This window comes from Sinocyclocheilus grahami, unplaced genomic scaffold, assembly GCF_001515645.1.
Source record: "Sinocyclocheilus grahami isolate Dianchi unplaced genomic scaffold, SAMN03320097.WGS_v1.1 scaffold2.1, whole genome shotgun sequence".
Taxonomy (NCBI): domain Eukaryota; kingdom Metazoa; phylum Chordata; class Actinopteri; order Cypriniformes; family Cyprinidae; genus Sinocyclocheilus; species Sinocyclocheilus grahami.
Genome location: NW_015505181.1, coordinates 1,987,901 through 2,003,647, shown reverse-complemented (window position 1 = coordinate 2,003,647; position 15,747 = coordinate 1,987,901). Strand labels below are relative to the sequence as shown.

The following is a 15,747-nucleotide window of genomic DNA, read 5'->3' as shown; positions in this document are numbered from 1 at the left end:
TGGCTGCGGCCTCTCGTGGGTCATTTAAATAGACCAGACAAGCCGTTAACGATACATCACTTTCTAAGAGCACAATCATGACGGCCGTCCATGTGGGAAGCTGGCAAACCCTTTAAAGCCCACGATATGCTACACTGTCCTTCAAGAGACTTCATGGGGGAACAATACTCTGCATTTTCATGTAGTGTAGGCCTATTAATGCTAAAAATGGATCGCCTAAGTATGACCTCCCTATGAATTGTTTGCAGTGCCAGTTAAGATCAAGATGTCTATTCTGTGTTTTTCACATAACAGGGTGTGTGATCCTGTTGAATTCCATTTGATTGTCACCCACAGGCCTACACTGATGCTTCAATGCCATGAACATCCCAGAATAGCATCCTTTAAATACTTTTTCTCTGCAATGTACAGTATGAATTAGTCTTTGCAATTTGAATAGATTTTAAAAACATGCATCCTCCTCATTCCAACATATCGGAAGATAGTTTTTCATCCTCAACGGTTAACGGCAATCGTTCTCTAGATGAATGCATGGAAATCACAACGCTTTTTGATTGAAACATTTGTGGTCATTATTTGTATATGACATTGGTTTTAAAAGGTGGGGCTGCATTCAAATGTTTTTTGCGGAAACTATGCCTGCAATGGTCCTAATTTTGTTTGTCTTCCATGTCTGGATTCCAGTTGGGACGTTAAGGAAAGTTGAGCCTCGTCCCAGGCATTATCGGTGAGTAAAAATATGGCCTACAAGCTTCTCTGCTCGTCCCTTACTGTTTATATCTGACTCTGGGCTCCAGTGACCTTCTCCCATGTCATTAGCAGCACAAATTTAGTGCTTCGGTTTCTGGAGCGACCAAATAGTTAGACATCATTAAAGACGGGGTGTGAATGCCCATGATGCAGATACAGTTACTCTTACTTGAAGAGACATAAACGGAATCTAGTGTAAACATCCCAGTCACTAGAATGCAAATCTAGGAAAGTGACAAAGATACCAGGCATATCCCTGACTTCAATGACTTGATGAACAAAGACAGGTTCCAGTCAAGGTAGCTTCCTACTACGTAAACATAACACAGCCTTCATACACATTGTTTAAAAGCATAAAGGCTTTATGATAGAGTTTTATGAGTTGCTGGTTAGAGTGCCATGTGGCAGAGTGTTTTTGTGGGGCGTTGAGATGACACAGAATGAGAGTTATGTAGTAGTTGTGCTGACATGTCTTTGGCATGTTCATGCCAGCACAGTGGCATCTGATGTGTCACTGCTCGGACACTTAGCTGTTTTTTCCAATCTTGCTTGGATTACTGTGTGTTTAAATAACCCACCGAGTCTTGACTGATTTGCAATGCTGATGCAACATAATCGAAAACGGCCCACTGATATTTTTTAAGATGCATTCTAAGAAATTAGTATTTTGTGTGATGTTCTTTCATACAGTATAGATTAAAATATGTAGATGATTAAAAAATGTGCTATATAAATAGTGTCATCCAGATTGGATGTTTTTCTAAAGTAGCATTTATTAACTTTTTTTTTTTACTAGTGCACAAATATAGTAATTTGTTACATTTCTTCAGGTTTAATATATATACAATTTAGTAGTGTATATATGTTTTATAAAAATATATGTGTATATATTAGTAGTGTATACATGTTTTATCAAAAATATATGTGTATATATTAGTAGTGTATATATGCGTTATAAAAATCTCTTATACTTAGCAAGGCTGTTGTCATAAAACAGAAGAATGCAACAAGGTAATCCAAACAACAGGTTTTGACAGATACACGTGGATAGCAGGTGAGTGAGCAATGCTGAGATAGTTCAGTGAATAACGGTCTTATCTAAGTTTGGATGAACTGGTGTTGGGGAGCTGGATCCGGAGGTTGGATGCAGATGAATATTGAACGGAAGAAGGTAAGTCCAAAAATATTAAATATAAATAAACAATATAAATAAAAGTATAAAATAAAATATATATATAAAAAATGTGTATTGACCTTAAACTTATGAATGGTAGTATACTGTATATTATGTAAGCAATGCTATTTGGTTCTTTGAGAATTATTCAAGAGCAACTGGATACTTTTTTTTTTTACTGAACCATACAAAAAGGCAATTAGCAATAAAGTAATGTGTTTTGGCACTAATCTGAGGTGGTCTGAAGAGAGAGTTTGTGACCATAGTTGGAGAATAGTAGGCAGGTGGCCAGGCAAGGCCTGTGGTGAGGAAGAGTGGAGCTGACAGCTGGCCTTGTCAAACAATGACTTATTCTTCACCATCCACTGCACTGTAAACCTGCTCTCAACTGCACACACACTTTTTCTAAAGACTGTTGAAAGAATTGCTCATTTGATGTGGTTGCCATCTAAATCTAATGGCTCTTATTAAAAATTTACCATGGCTTTATTACGGTAACACAAACTGTAATGATGATGGTATTTTGGTGGATATTTTGTAGATTGATGCTAAATCATTTATTAGGAAGGTTTCGAAAATCACACCCTTTTTTATTACAGTCATTATACTTTCTAAATGTGTTTAGATTGCTATTTTCATAAAACCATAAATGTATTATTGGAGACCCTATTACATTCATGTTTCCATGGTAACATGGAAATGGTAAGAAAAAAGGATGGGAGATGTTATTTCGAAGGTAAACGGTGTGAACTGGTTTGTTGTGGAGAGAGAGAGAGTTTATGCTGCATATATTTGTTCCTTTTATCTTGAACACTTGAATCAAAATGATATGGTCTGGTAGGGAGATGTCCACTGTATTATCCAAAGATTTTGATTTATAGTTTAACACAGTCGTTAAGGGGAAATTATTTTACAGCTCTCTGGAATTATTGATCCTGACTGGTAAATGTACAGGTGCAGTAGGAGATCTGGGAAAATGCTAACTTTAGCCTTCAGCAGTCAGGTTTTTCATTTTTATAGGATGAGCCTTTTTCGTGACAAAACTATAATACATTGCTAAAATTAAACAGTGGTAATTTGCTATTAGTTACTGATAATATATACATTTTTAAATATAAAATAATTAAATATTTTGTATGGACAAGAAACATACGCTTCTATACATGCAGCGCACATCCAGATCGGCAGGTGGCGCTGATTATGAACGCGCTACAGCAGGATGAACGCAGACAAAAAACAACAGACGAGAAATGTTATGAATGTGGAAGTAAGAGGTGGGTGGATAGACACCTTAGTGACATTTTATCAACTCACAATGTCTAAACTGCAGATTTTAAGTGTTTTTCTGACAGAGAGATTAACTTTGGCTGCGCAGGAGATTTTTAAGTCTGTGGAAGACATGTTTTCAGAGTATAATGAGGAGATTTGTCGCTCCAGACAGGAGATTGAGCTGCTCAAGAGGAGACTGCAGCAGGCAGGAGTTCAGATGGACTCTGGTTAGTCAGTTCACCTTACATCTGATTCGAATGCGTATTATTTTCAGGTTATGATTTTTTTATAAACACGAATAGTTAATGCGTTTAACTCAGCCCTTTAAATCAGTTCACAGTATTTATGTTTAGATCATGCCAATAGAGCCAATGAACAACAACGCTTTGCCATTTTTATTATGCGGCCGCGTTCTTTGTTACTCATGTATCAGTTTTACTAATTTACGCTTGTCAAATGTACACACCTGACACATTCTTCTTGATCTTTAAGAACTTATTTATTATGTTTATTCATACAGAAACGCAGTCTTGCTCCTCTGAGACTCAAGGAAAGAAATACATCCAGACATTTTCAGAGGAATGGAGATCTGAACATGATTTTAAGGACACTGAGATGCATATGAAACTAGAAGTTTATACACAGCAGGAGGAGAATGAAGAGCAAATGCCTGTATGCAGTGAATCGGCATCTTTATCACCATGTATGGACAATTATCATGATCAGACGCCCAGCAAAGACACTGAACCCCAAATGATGGACAGTAGTGAGAATAATTTTCCCTTTAACCAAGGACCACGAATAAAGACTGAACTTGAGAGTAATTCTGAAACAAGTACCACCTGTCAAGTACAGCAGCACATCACAAAACACGGCTTGAATGATTCAGGGGCCAGCGATTCTTCCAGTGATGCCAACAAAATCACATTCAGCCACATTGGCTCGCCCAGACATGAGACACAAACATTTAATGTAAGTCTGTGTACATGTAGAAAGCTCATCTTAAAGTGAAGTATTATTGTTTTAATTTAATTAAAAAACTAAATGTGAGCCGATGGATGTCATTGTTTTTCAGCTACCCGTCAGAAATCAAGAGATGTTGACGCAGCATAGGATGGAGCTGGCCCAGATAAGAGAGAGGTACTTGAATTGATTCTTTACTGTTTCATCTCTGCTGATTTGAGTTGACATTCTATAGTGAAATGAATCATGCACTAGCTAGACTACACAAATCCTTTGCCTGTCATACATGTAATTTGACTCTAAATATGCTAAAGAGTAATAATGGAACAACAGTTTTAAAAGTGATTTTTCACTATTATTCTATTTTTTTTCACTATATTAGTCTCTGTGTAACTTTTAATTTATTTAAGCCACAAAATTAACTTCATTCTGTAAAATAGGTGTAATGAACTATGCAAAAAGCATTTCAGTTACCCAAAAATCAAACATAGTTCACCACTCATGCACGTTATTACATCTGTCAAAAACTTATTTGAATAAAAGAACTAAAAACATTGACATTAGGGTTGTGTCGGTGAGGAAATTTTACCACCGATTAATCGAAGTGTGACAACACGGATAATACCGGTATCACCGTGAGGGCTTCTTTTTCTCGCTTTCCTTCACTTTTAAACAGCTGGCTTGTGCATTTTACTTTCACTTTCAAATAGGTGCAATTCGGCGTAAAGCAATTGTTCATTTGAATTTTCCCTCTTTTCCTCGCTTTCCTTCGCTTTTAAATAGCTTGTAAAAGCGCTGTGCGAATTAGCGGCAATTCGGTGTCAATTGCTTGAATGCAACAACAAAATACAACGTCAAACTCACTTTAGCCTATATATAAAACATAACAAAACAAATACAAATACACCATGCTATAGGGCAGGCTATGCCTAATATAAAATAACAAATAACTTACATAAAGTTTAAATAGGTATACAAAACTGGAAATAAGTAAACATGTAGCCTATAATATAGAACCAAATAAATAAGAAACATAGAACGTTTATTAGCAAAACGAGTAAGAAAGCTTGGAGGCACGGCATACACCTTGATGTCAAATCAAATAAATAAATGACACAAAGTTTAAATAAAGTAAAAATCAGCAAACACTGTACCAATTAAATAAGAAACAAATGTTTAAAATACTTCCAAATCACCTTAGATAAATGGCAAAAGTCAACAGGCTTTTCAAAATACTGCCAAACAGGCGCTTTTGCATTTCATTTCGAATATGAATCATCCACGATCGTCTTGTCTGTCTCACCCCACTCTTCTTGTCAGTCAGCTCTCCTCACTCTCCTCACTGGATAAATTAAATCTGATCTGTGATGCGACTGTCGTTCGGCACTCTGCATTGAGCAGCCGTGTTCAGTTTTTAATTGTAGTGTCTGTTCTTTTACTGAACTAAATGTTTTTTATTACTATAAAAAAATCAAAACGACTCTTCTTGTCAGTCAGCTCTCCTCACTCTCCTCACTGGATAAATTAAATCTGATCTGTGATGCGACTGTCGTTCGGCACTCTGCATTGAGCAGCCGTGTTCAGTTTTTAATTGTAGTGTCTGTTCTTTTACTGAACTAAATGTTTTTTATTACTATAAAAAAATCAAAACGATGGTGGGGGTCGGTGCAAGGTGGGCAAGTGACATAACCGGTGTTGTGGCTTAAAGGGGTCAAAAGGGGCGATTTAAATTTTTCCTTTCTCTTTGGAGTGTTACAAGCTCTTGGTGCATAAAGAAGATCTGTAAAGTTGCAAAGACTAAAGTCTCAAATCCAAAGAGATATTCTTTATAAAAGTTAAGATTCAACCTTTGTTTGGCCTTCCAAAAGAGGACGATATCCGCTTCGTCATGCCTAGAGCTGATCCGTGCTGGTCGCTGAGGAAATACATCAACTTCGCGCTGTGGATCACCGGATTGGCTTTCACAGTGGACGAAGCGGAGTCCAGCCCGGGGTCGTCACATGTGGTTGCCGCAAGCCCGCCGGACGCTCCTTCGTCGAATCTGCCGGCCGTGCCGTTCTCAAGCCCGCCCACCTCTGCTCACTCATGCTGGCCTCCGCTCACTCCAGCCCGCTGTGTGTTTCGTTGTGAAAGTGACTAGAAATCAGTGGTTAAGTTGTATTTACAACACTGTTCCAGAACAGTTCAACCCAAATATTCAGATGTGTGCAGCGCATTGTATGGAGGACTGTTTCCTGATCCTGGTAGAGTAGACTACAATGCCGGCTGTTCTGACTCACAGACTGTAAGTAAGTTTTTTATAAATAAAGAATTTGCCACTGACGATTCAAATGAACATTTTGAGCAGTGTAGAGTAGCACTTGTTGTTTGCCATATCTCCGATTGCAGACATGTAGACAATGCAGACATGGTTTTATGTTTACGCGGCACGATGCAATGCAATGCGTAAAAAGACAGTATAAGTCATTATAATCCATAATTATGTCCCCACTGGGTGCAACAAATGCCTTGTTTATAATGGGTTTTAATGTTTTTGTCTCGTCGCTCTGGCCAGACGGCATCACAGTATGGTAAGGGGCGTAACATTTCCCTCACACGCTTGAGGTATTCGGCCAATCACAACACACTGGATAGCTGGCCAATCAGAGCACACCTCGCTTTTCAGACCGATGAGCTTTATAAAAATCGATGCGTTTCAGAAAGGCAGGGCATAGAGAAACAATAATGTACAGTATGTGGAAAATTATGTGTTTTTTAACCTTAAACCGCATAAACACATTTCATTACACCAAATACACAAAATAATGTTCTTTTTAGCAACATCACATGACCCCTTTAACAACGGTATCACCGTCAGCACCGTCTATCGTGGCAAGCCTAATTGACATAACACACTCGTGGGTGTCTATGACTTCACTGAATATTTGCTGGCTAAGAAATAAATAAGTATTACTTATAAGCCATCTGTTTTCAAATCCAGATCATTTGAATTTCACAACATCAGTGTCTGTCAAAACATAACATGCACAATACACACTAGTATTTATGAGAATCAGAGATCTAGGTGATTTATTGACAGGTGATTTAAAAAAAATGTTTGATCACTGCCTTCTCAGTTGTTTAAAAGATTAAGGCAAATTATCAAAGTTTAATAAATTATATTTAATTTTCCAATAAAAGATTATACATTTTTACATGATTTGTTACATTTAATTGCCCTTTGCAGATTTTATATATTATAAGCAGATTTCTTAAATATGATTTAGTTTCTCTTGTTTCAGTCTGTCTCCATTGTTATAAAAAAATGTAAAACAGTATCTCCAAAAAAAAAGTGATCGATAAAGGGTTTTTGATGCTTTTGATTTGTTCTCTTCCTGGGTGATTCTCACATATGCATCAAAACATATCCAGATCAACCCCACCATAGTCATGTTAATTTACTGTACTTTTACTGCCGTTACTGCTTCTAATTTCAGTCGGTGACTTTTTTACTGTTGCACACATTTCTCAATACAGCATAGTTAGATGGCTTTAATCTGTAATGCGAGTGCTGGATTGCATCAGTGAGAACTTCATGTTAAAGCATAATTGATGATAATACTTTTACCTAAACATTATTAAATAAATTATACACTACTGTTCAAAAGTTTGGGCTCTATAAGATTTTGATCAAAAAATGCAGTCAAAACTGTTATATAGTAAAATAATGTTCTAATTTGAATGAACTGTTTTCTATTTGTATATAATTTGTAATGTAATTTATTCCTGTGATGCAAAACTGAATTTTCAGCAGCCATTCCTCCATTCCTTCAGTGTCGCATGATCCTTCAGAAACCATTCTAATATGCTGATTTGCTGCTCAAGAAACATTCCTGATTATTATCTTGTTTATAACAGTTGTGCTGCTTAAAATTTTTTTGGAAACGGATTTATTTGAAAATTAATTTATTTGAAATTAAAATCATTAGTACTAACATTATAAACATATTTACTGTCACTTTTGACCAATTTAATGCTTCCTTGCTGGATGAAAGTATTGATTTAAAAAAAAGTCTTATGTCCAAATTTTGATTGTTATTATTCATTTAAGCAATAAATCACTATTATAATTATAGTCACAGTTAACAGGTAGTTGCACTAGACTGCACATTCTCTTTCAGTCATATGCATGATGTGAGCGCAGAGGCTGGCATCCCACTAGGGCTGTCAAAATGAATTTGAACAGAATTTAAAAGGCATAATTTCAGTTAGGGGGAAAAAAAGCTTTTGGCTTCTCTCCTGAGGCCACAAGAGGGCGCATCGAGCAAAATATTATGCACGTTTCTTCAAAGCATAATAAAATAACACAACTATCTTTGAAAAAAAGTGCATAATGTTTAAAATAATGTTTATAAACCATATATAATTAATACATTTGCTTAAACAATTAGAAAAAAAAACCAGCACCATGCATGTATGTATAGTTTAATATAAAGAACCGAAAACCAATCACAAAGAGTAGGCTACTTTCTTCATTTAAAAACTTGAGAAACAGTGGGATGGGGGAAAACCACCATAAAGTCTTGAGACATGTTTTTTAAAAGTTGAACTTACGTTAATTTTACATGGCTTTCTAAACATGCCGCTCTCTTGTGCGAGACGCGAGTGCAACGCTGATAGATGCCCCGCTAGAAAATGTGATAAATATGCGTTCTGTGTGAACAGCTTGGTTTCAGTTTTGCCGTAAACAACATATTCGCCACACTGATGCTCTCGTTTTCCGCTATATATTGAATGACCAACGTAGCAGCGCCGCTTCTAGTGGGTTCAGCTGGATAGGCTAACAAAAGCATTAAAATTCAATGACACTTACATTGTCGTAGCATTTCGTGCGCCACTGATAAGGCTGCCTGATGGCTGACGTAAAATTGTGGATTTTTTTTTTTAATTCGACGAATATTCGAAATTCAAATTTTTATTTGACAGCTCTACATCTCACTAGCTAGTTTTTCAGCAAATGTCCAGGTAGTTTCATGTGCTTGCAGCCACATCCCTCAGCAGGTGGGTGCTAATAGCCTCAGTGACTCAACGTCCTGCTGAGTTAACGCCCTGCTTAGTCTCTGACAGTATCCAACATGTCTGATTTTATCTCTCAGTCTGACATTCGTGGCCTAGATAGTAACCAGTGAAAAAGTTCTGTTTGGATCTGGCAACTTTTTCCCCAGCAACACTGATCGTGCTCCATTGTGATTGTGTAGCAACACTTTTTTCAGGGGGTTTTCTACATTGCATCTACGACAAAACCTGGATGGATAAACACAATCACACTCATTCACAGGGCAAGGTAAGTCAGAGGCAGCGATTTAGCCTGTTAACCATCTTCTCTTCTTAACTTGTGCATGTGACAGAGCTCTAACAGAAAAGAGTGAGATTTTAGCTGAAATAGACTGTAGGTGTGACATCCCCTACCAAAATAGAGTTATTTCGAGTCAGCTAGTGGGACACCTCTCTAAAGAAGCAAATGCTTATGATAGTTCCTTTTTTAAGGTCAAATTTTTCTTGTTGTTTAGATTGACAGATGAAGAGCAAAAGAAGGCTGCATCTAAAGCTAGATCCCTAAAGCACAAGCAGAAAGTATACGGGAATCCTGAGCTTCGTGAGGCATACAGGAAAAAGGAGAGAGAGAGGTATACTGCAGTTTACATGAGGAAATACTGTTCAGGAGTGACTGTAGGTTAGATGCTTTATGACCAATGCAAGTACATATGCATTGTATTAAGTACTATAGCAACAGATCATATATACTTAAGAAATATACTACAGTTTAAAGGTTTGGGGTCAGTAAGATTTTATTTTCATTTTTTATTAATACTTTATTTAGCAAGGATCCATTTAATAGTTTAAAAGTGACGGAAAAGACATTTAGTAATGTTACAAATTTCTATTTCAAATAAATGCTTTTGAACTTTCTATTCATTCAAAAATCCTGGCAAAAATGTATCATGGTTTCATGAAAAAGCAGCACAAGAATCACATGAATGATCATATTTTAAATTGTAAAAATATTTCACAATATTACTCTTTTACTGTATTTTTGATCAAATAAATGCAGCCTTGATGAGCATGAGAGACTTTCAAAATCATAAAAAAATCTCACAGACACCAAACATACATTTATATATAAATATAAATGTATATATTGTGGTGTGTAATATGTTGCAGTGTATTTAGAAACAGTGAAAATAAGCTTTAGATTGAGCTTTTTAGAATCAGCTTGACACTGACTCTGAGATTTTTCTTATTTTTGTAGATATCAAAGACGAAAATCTCAGGGGAAAGTGAAATTCGCTAAAGATCTGAACCCAATAGAATTGAGAAGGCAACAGAAAAAGTGGAGGGAGAATTCAGCCTCTTACAGGAGAAAAAAATCATTTCAGGAGGTTTTAGTCAACATTAAAGAAGACATTAATCAAGTCATCCCAGAGCCAGAGCCGTCCACCTCCTCTGATCAACATTATGGTATTTTTTAATGTTCACTGAGAGATATGGGCAAAATATTCCTGTTTCTCAACTGATAGATTATATGAGTATGTCACTAGCCAATGCCAAGGTCATTGGTACGATTCCCAGAAAATCTATGTATTTAATGTGCTTTACAACATCTGCCAACTGCATAAATGTAAATATTCTTTAAAAAAAGTAAACGGCATGCATTCTGACAGAAATACTAGCACATACACATTCATTCCATGTCATCAGTGTCATAATTTGATTAAAATTGACTTTAGATTACACAAATGACCAAGATTTTATGATGTTTTATGCTCTTGGTGAATTTTGAAATAAAAAAAGTGAATGAAGCAGTACCATGCAGTGTGCTTGTTTTTTTTCATCTGCCTTAATGGGGTCTTCATTACTGTAATGAGTGGGGGGGGGACATTAGGAATGATAAAGAAAATAATAAAATATGGTGTAATGTATTTTTAGCACAGAAGTTCAACTGTTCCAAGTTTAACCATTATATTATTTGGACATTTGTTTGTGAGAATCACCCAATGAAAATAGTTTTTTCCAATTCTTGCCCAATCTGAAGTAACATGTATTTATTTTTTCCCCACAAGAAAATTGCAATCACAGCAGGAAAGAAACGAGAGGAATAAGAGTGAAAATGAGGAATTTCAAAGAGTAAAGCAGGTCAGACACATTGAAGAAGTCGCACATGATAAAGAACAACAACAAACACGTAAGGGCATTTAAATTAACAATGCTACTTGAAAATGAATTGATTAATTGAAAAAAAAAAAAAAAAAGGATTTGCCAGATATTGTGTTTCACGTCTCTTTTAGACTCCCAGGATAATAAAAAGTGTAATTTGACCTCTTCTGTAGAGTCAAAGACAAACCTGGCTGACATTTGTTTGGAGGAGGTTCAGCATGAAGAGGAACTGTCTGAAAGCTACCCGACGCATCATGATATTCACAGAAATCCACACGGTACAGGAGAGTATTTGTGTGTTGTGTGCCCCAGGAGATTCAGCACACCAGGACTGCTGAAAATTCATCTGCGAGTTCACTCCGGAGAGAAACCCTACCACTGCAACTTTTGTGGGAAAAACTTTAGACAATCAAGTCACCTGAACACACATGTGAGGATCCACACGGGAGAGAGACCTCACATCTGTCAGAACTGTGGGAAGACCTTTATTGACTCGAGCGCAAGAAACAGACACTTCAAAAAATGCGTTCTTATCTCTCTGCAAGGACAATGAAATCATATGGAGCACCTGTTGTTCACTGAATTGGAAATGTCACAGTAAATACTTTCAAGGCTGAAATGAAGGCAGCTGATTTTTCATAATTGTGCTGTTTCAATCGATAGGTCCGATCCAGTGTCATAAAAAACATAACCGTTGATAGAGTGATGTGTCTTTAAAAAGATTTGACATTGTTTTTTCACAGAAATTTCACCTGAACTCCTTGAAGCACTTCCAGTGGTACATTTTCCACAGCAGGCCTAATTGAGTTTGAGCTAACTGAGGTATGGCAGGCTCACATTTGAACCATGTAATGCAGTGTTCATTAACTGAGAAAATCTTGCTGCTGCTTCTGTTCCCGCTTCCAGATTTGATCTTGTTCCTTCTACTTAATACTAAATGTTTATTAGCTAGCATATTTAAGAGAAAATGTACTACTCTATTTATTACTGTTTTTTAAAGCAAACAAAATATTTTTTTTGGTACATTTCTTTGATCTCATTTTTCCACTGTTACTCTGGAATGTAATAGGCGAATTTTGTCTGTAAAGTCTTATAAATGACAGAATATGTTGTCTTTTATTATTATTATTATTATTATTATTTTCAATCTTATTTTAGTTCTGAGGTTTATCTTCATATAAACAATCATTTTTACAACCGAAAAATAAAAACCATGCAAAAAGAAAAAAAAAAACGTTATTAATTACTGTATTAATTGTAATTAAATGTTTATTCTACAATTTTGAGATTTATGGTGCAGTAATCTGTTAAATTCTGCATATTACATTGAAAGGATCAATCAGATCACAGTTGTCATAAGCATTTTTTCCACCCAGTTTTTTCAACTGGATGTGACTTTTCATGATTTTCATAATAAAATTGCAGTCAATTTGCAATCTTTTATTTTTCTATTTAAATGAAACAGTATCTTAGAGGTGCATTTGCTTGGAAGTATTTCAACATTTTTGTTGGCTGCTTTAACTATCTCAAACTCTAGGGGGCAGAAGTGATCCACTGTCCTTTATATGATCCTATAAAGCAGGGCTGTCCAAACTCGGTCCTGGAGGGCCGGTGTCCTGCAGAGTTTAGCTCCAACCCTAATTAAACACACCTGAACCAGCTAATCAAGCTCTTACTAGGCATAGAAACTTCCAGTCAGGTGTGTTGAGGCAAGTTAGAGCTAAGTTTTGCAAGCTCTACAACAGCGTGTGGTCAATATCAAGCACTACAGAATTTATAACAGGATGTTGTTCTTTCTATCCTTGGGTTTCTCTCTAATAGCTGAGTTGTCTCTGGTCTCCTTTCCCCGCGGTCAAACCTCCAGGCCAATCAAAACCAAGGCCTCTTATTTGCTGAAGCTTTGAAGTACTTACCATTTCTATGGCAACATCCGCCTCTTTGGTAAGTAGAGGACTGTGCCCAATTCTTCTTGCAATTACGAGTTGTATTGCTGTACACAAAAGCCCTGCAGATTTAGTTGTGAGCACATACTGCAAAGTACTCGCGTTATGGTTCACTGCTGCGGTTAGTCTACAAGACTTGCACTGGATCAACACTAAAAGAAAAATCCACTTCATTTAGCTGTTCAGATACCGGCATGTGAACATACAATGAAAAGTGACAGTAAATGTGGAAGAAAGAAAGGGAAAATAATTTTAGCAAGTATGAATTTGAGTCTTGTTTGTACATGAAAATTTGTTCCTGCCGTGGCTCTTCCATTGTTGCCAAAGAACCTGCCAGCCGTCCGGTCTCTCTAGGGTCCTAGTGGGTGCAAGCATCAGACTGAATAAGTCAACCTGCTGATTGGGCTTGTGGGACAGCTGTCAAGAACTGTTTTCTGCCACTGGTGCATAAATAGACACTAACAGGTCATGAAGTACTACCGTGTATACTTTACTTTTCAAAAGTTTGCGATTATCTGGAGATGTAACAAAGGGAATTCCATGAACACCGAACAGAGCTTCAGACATCCCAAGAACAGAGAAAAAGTGTTTAATAGACATTTACTTGCACAGTGGGGGGTATCATAGACATGCAGTACCAAATATAATGCCATGGGGGAGCTGGCATTCAAAGTAAAAAGTGATTAAATCATTCTAGTCAATGCAAAGCACTATGCATAAACAAGTGTGACTGTGATTTTGCAGAGTAGGACAAGATCATCATCATCCTCGTTGATCCTGGAACGACATTTCTCACAACCCAGACTTTAGTGATAGGAAAAGTTCAAGGTTGAGGGGTTCAGCAACATTCGTATCTATGTACTACATATTTAATCTCTGATTTCAGCAGTATAAGTCCATAGTAAGGTTTAGGAATCTTTGAAAGGAATGTTCTTGGAGCATGAACAAAAATAAAGATAAATCCAGCAAAACATTACTTCTGCTTTCCAGTGTTTTTTCAGTGTCACCTGTTTGCACAAGTGGCTTGTGCATAAAGCAACAGGATTTCTTTCTCAGTTCCCTAAGAAAATGGCATCATGCAATAGACCTGCAAAGACAAACTCAACAGCTCATGCATGGAGGTCTTAGATTGACTAAAAAAACACGGTTTACTGCAATTGTTCTTCCTTATACGCACCCCTATGGCCATTTAGAAAAACACATCCTGCTATTGGATTGCAGAAGCCCCTCCACCTAAGAAAGATTCTCTGCAATTGCCATGGAAACTGTCTGAAAAGAAACCAGCAGCATTAATACCTGTTGCCATTTCTCTCCCTCCTACATCTACATCCACGTAACGGTAGAAATGGCAACAACAACAACAACAACAAACTCACACTGGCAGGCTAAAGCTCCAGGCAGCCGCTACACGCCAAACTGAGGTTACACATATTAGAATATGCATATGTGAGGGGGTGGACCCTGCTTTAACACGATAAGCAAACGAACAGATCTGCTCTGATGCTGGTGGTACAACCATGCTGGTAAATCCAATAAATGTTCTTAATAGGGAATAAGAGTACTACGTTATCTTGCTTGAGATTGGGAGCAGACAAAATTATTCCCAAATGTTTTGATCATTACACAAACGCATAATATATCTATGCTTGTGGCATGCGGCTACTTCCCGAGAAGATATAGTTCAGAGTTTCACCGCCTCATCTCCCTAATAATGTGAAACATTCATCTAATGTTAAAGACAGAACTAGCCCAATCCTCCTCCAACAGCAACTTTTATTTTATTATGTTGGAAATGCTTCTCAATTTACCCGTTTACTACATGGTGCATACTTGATTCTGATTGGTCAGTTGTGGCATTCAGTGGTCAAATATTTTCTAATGTTCTCCATTGTCCATGGCAACACTCTATATCGAATTACTGAAATATGCACTACTTTCATATCTTTTGTAATGCATCACACTATTGACCCGCTTGTTCTTGTTTCGTGATGATATCTTGCATCTCGGTTATAATAGTGATAATAGCTACTGTAATAAAGATGCTGTCTTCTTACTAGGCAGATTATTTTGAACATCATAATAGATTATTTTTGGTTACACTTTATGTGCAAAAATTTTACTTTTAGAGGTACAACGGTTTGTTACTGGTGCAGTATTCTTGTGGGAACGCCGCCGTCTCTTTGTACCTTATTTACCCCTAATAGATTCATATTAATACCTTAAGGGTATGTATTACTTTTCTGAGAAAGTTGTCACTTTAAGGTTGTGTGTGTGTGTGTGTGTGTGTGTGTGTGTTGCCTTTCGTCTGGCCTTGAAAGGCTGAAAAAAAAAAGATTTTTTATTTTTATTTTTTTACAGAGAACTTGCCCAGGACAATTAGTATTTAAAGGATTTATGTGCTCAAAGGATTTGCCTTCATTCTGTTTTTGAAATGCTAATAGATGGTAATTATTA

General features: G+C 36.8%; 1 protein-coding gene across 3 annotated transcripts; it reads left to right on the top strand.

Moving 5' to 3' along the window:
* The first annotated feature begins 3,174 nt into the window (after positions 1-3,174).
* Positions 3,175-12,327, top strand: LOC107548169 (zinc finger protein 813-like). Of its 3 annotated transcripts, XR_001604462.1 has the most exons (7): positions 3,175-3,420; positions 3,714-4,165; positions 4,269-4,333; positions 9,706-9,822; positions 10,446-10,654; positions 11,257-11,378; positions 11,524-11,603. XR_001604462.1 is itself a non-coding variant. In XM_016228784.1 (6 exons), the coding sequence occupies exons 1-6, from the start codon at positions 3,180-3,182 to the stop codon at positions 11,901-11,903; spliced, it is 1,377 nt and encodes a 458-aa protein (XP_016084270.1). In that variant the 5' UTR covers positions 3,175-3,179; the 3' UTR covers positions 11,904-12,327. The 3 variants fall into 3 exon arrangements, 2 of the variants coding, with proteins under 2 accessions (XP_016084270.1, XP_016084353.1); XM_016228784.1 differs by lacking the exon at positions 10,446-10,654 and having other exon boundaries at positions 11,524-12,327; XM_016228867.1 differs by lacking the exons at positions 9,706-9,822; positions 10,446-10,654 and having other exon boundaries at positions 11,524-12,327.
* Positions 12,328-15,747: the final 3,420 nt, after the last annotated feature.

What these genes read in the sequence shown, in the direction of transcription:
- LOC107548169 (XM_016228784.1), top strand. Translation starts at nt 3,180, where the DNA reads ATGAATGTGGAAGTAAGAGGTGGGTGGATAGACACCTTAGTGACATTT. An exon ending in AGGAGTTCAGATGGACTCTG is followed by an intron (nt 3,421 to 3,713) that starts GTTAGTCAGTTC and finishes TTATTCATACAG; the next exon opens with AAACGCAGTCTTGCTCCTCT. An exon ending in ATGAGACACAAACATTTAAT is followed by an intron (nt 4,166 to 4,268) that starts GTAAGTCTGTGT and finishes ATTGTTTTTCAG; the next exon opens with CTACCCGTCAGAAATCAAGA.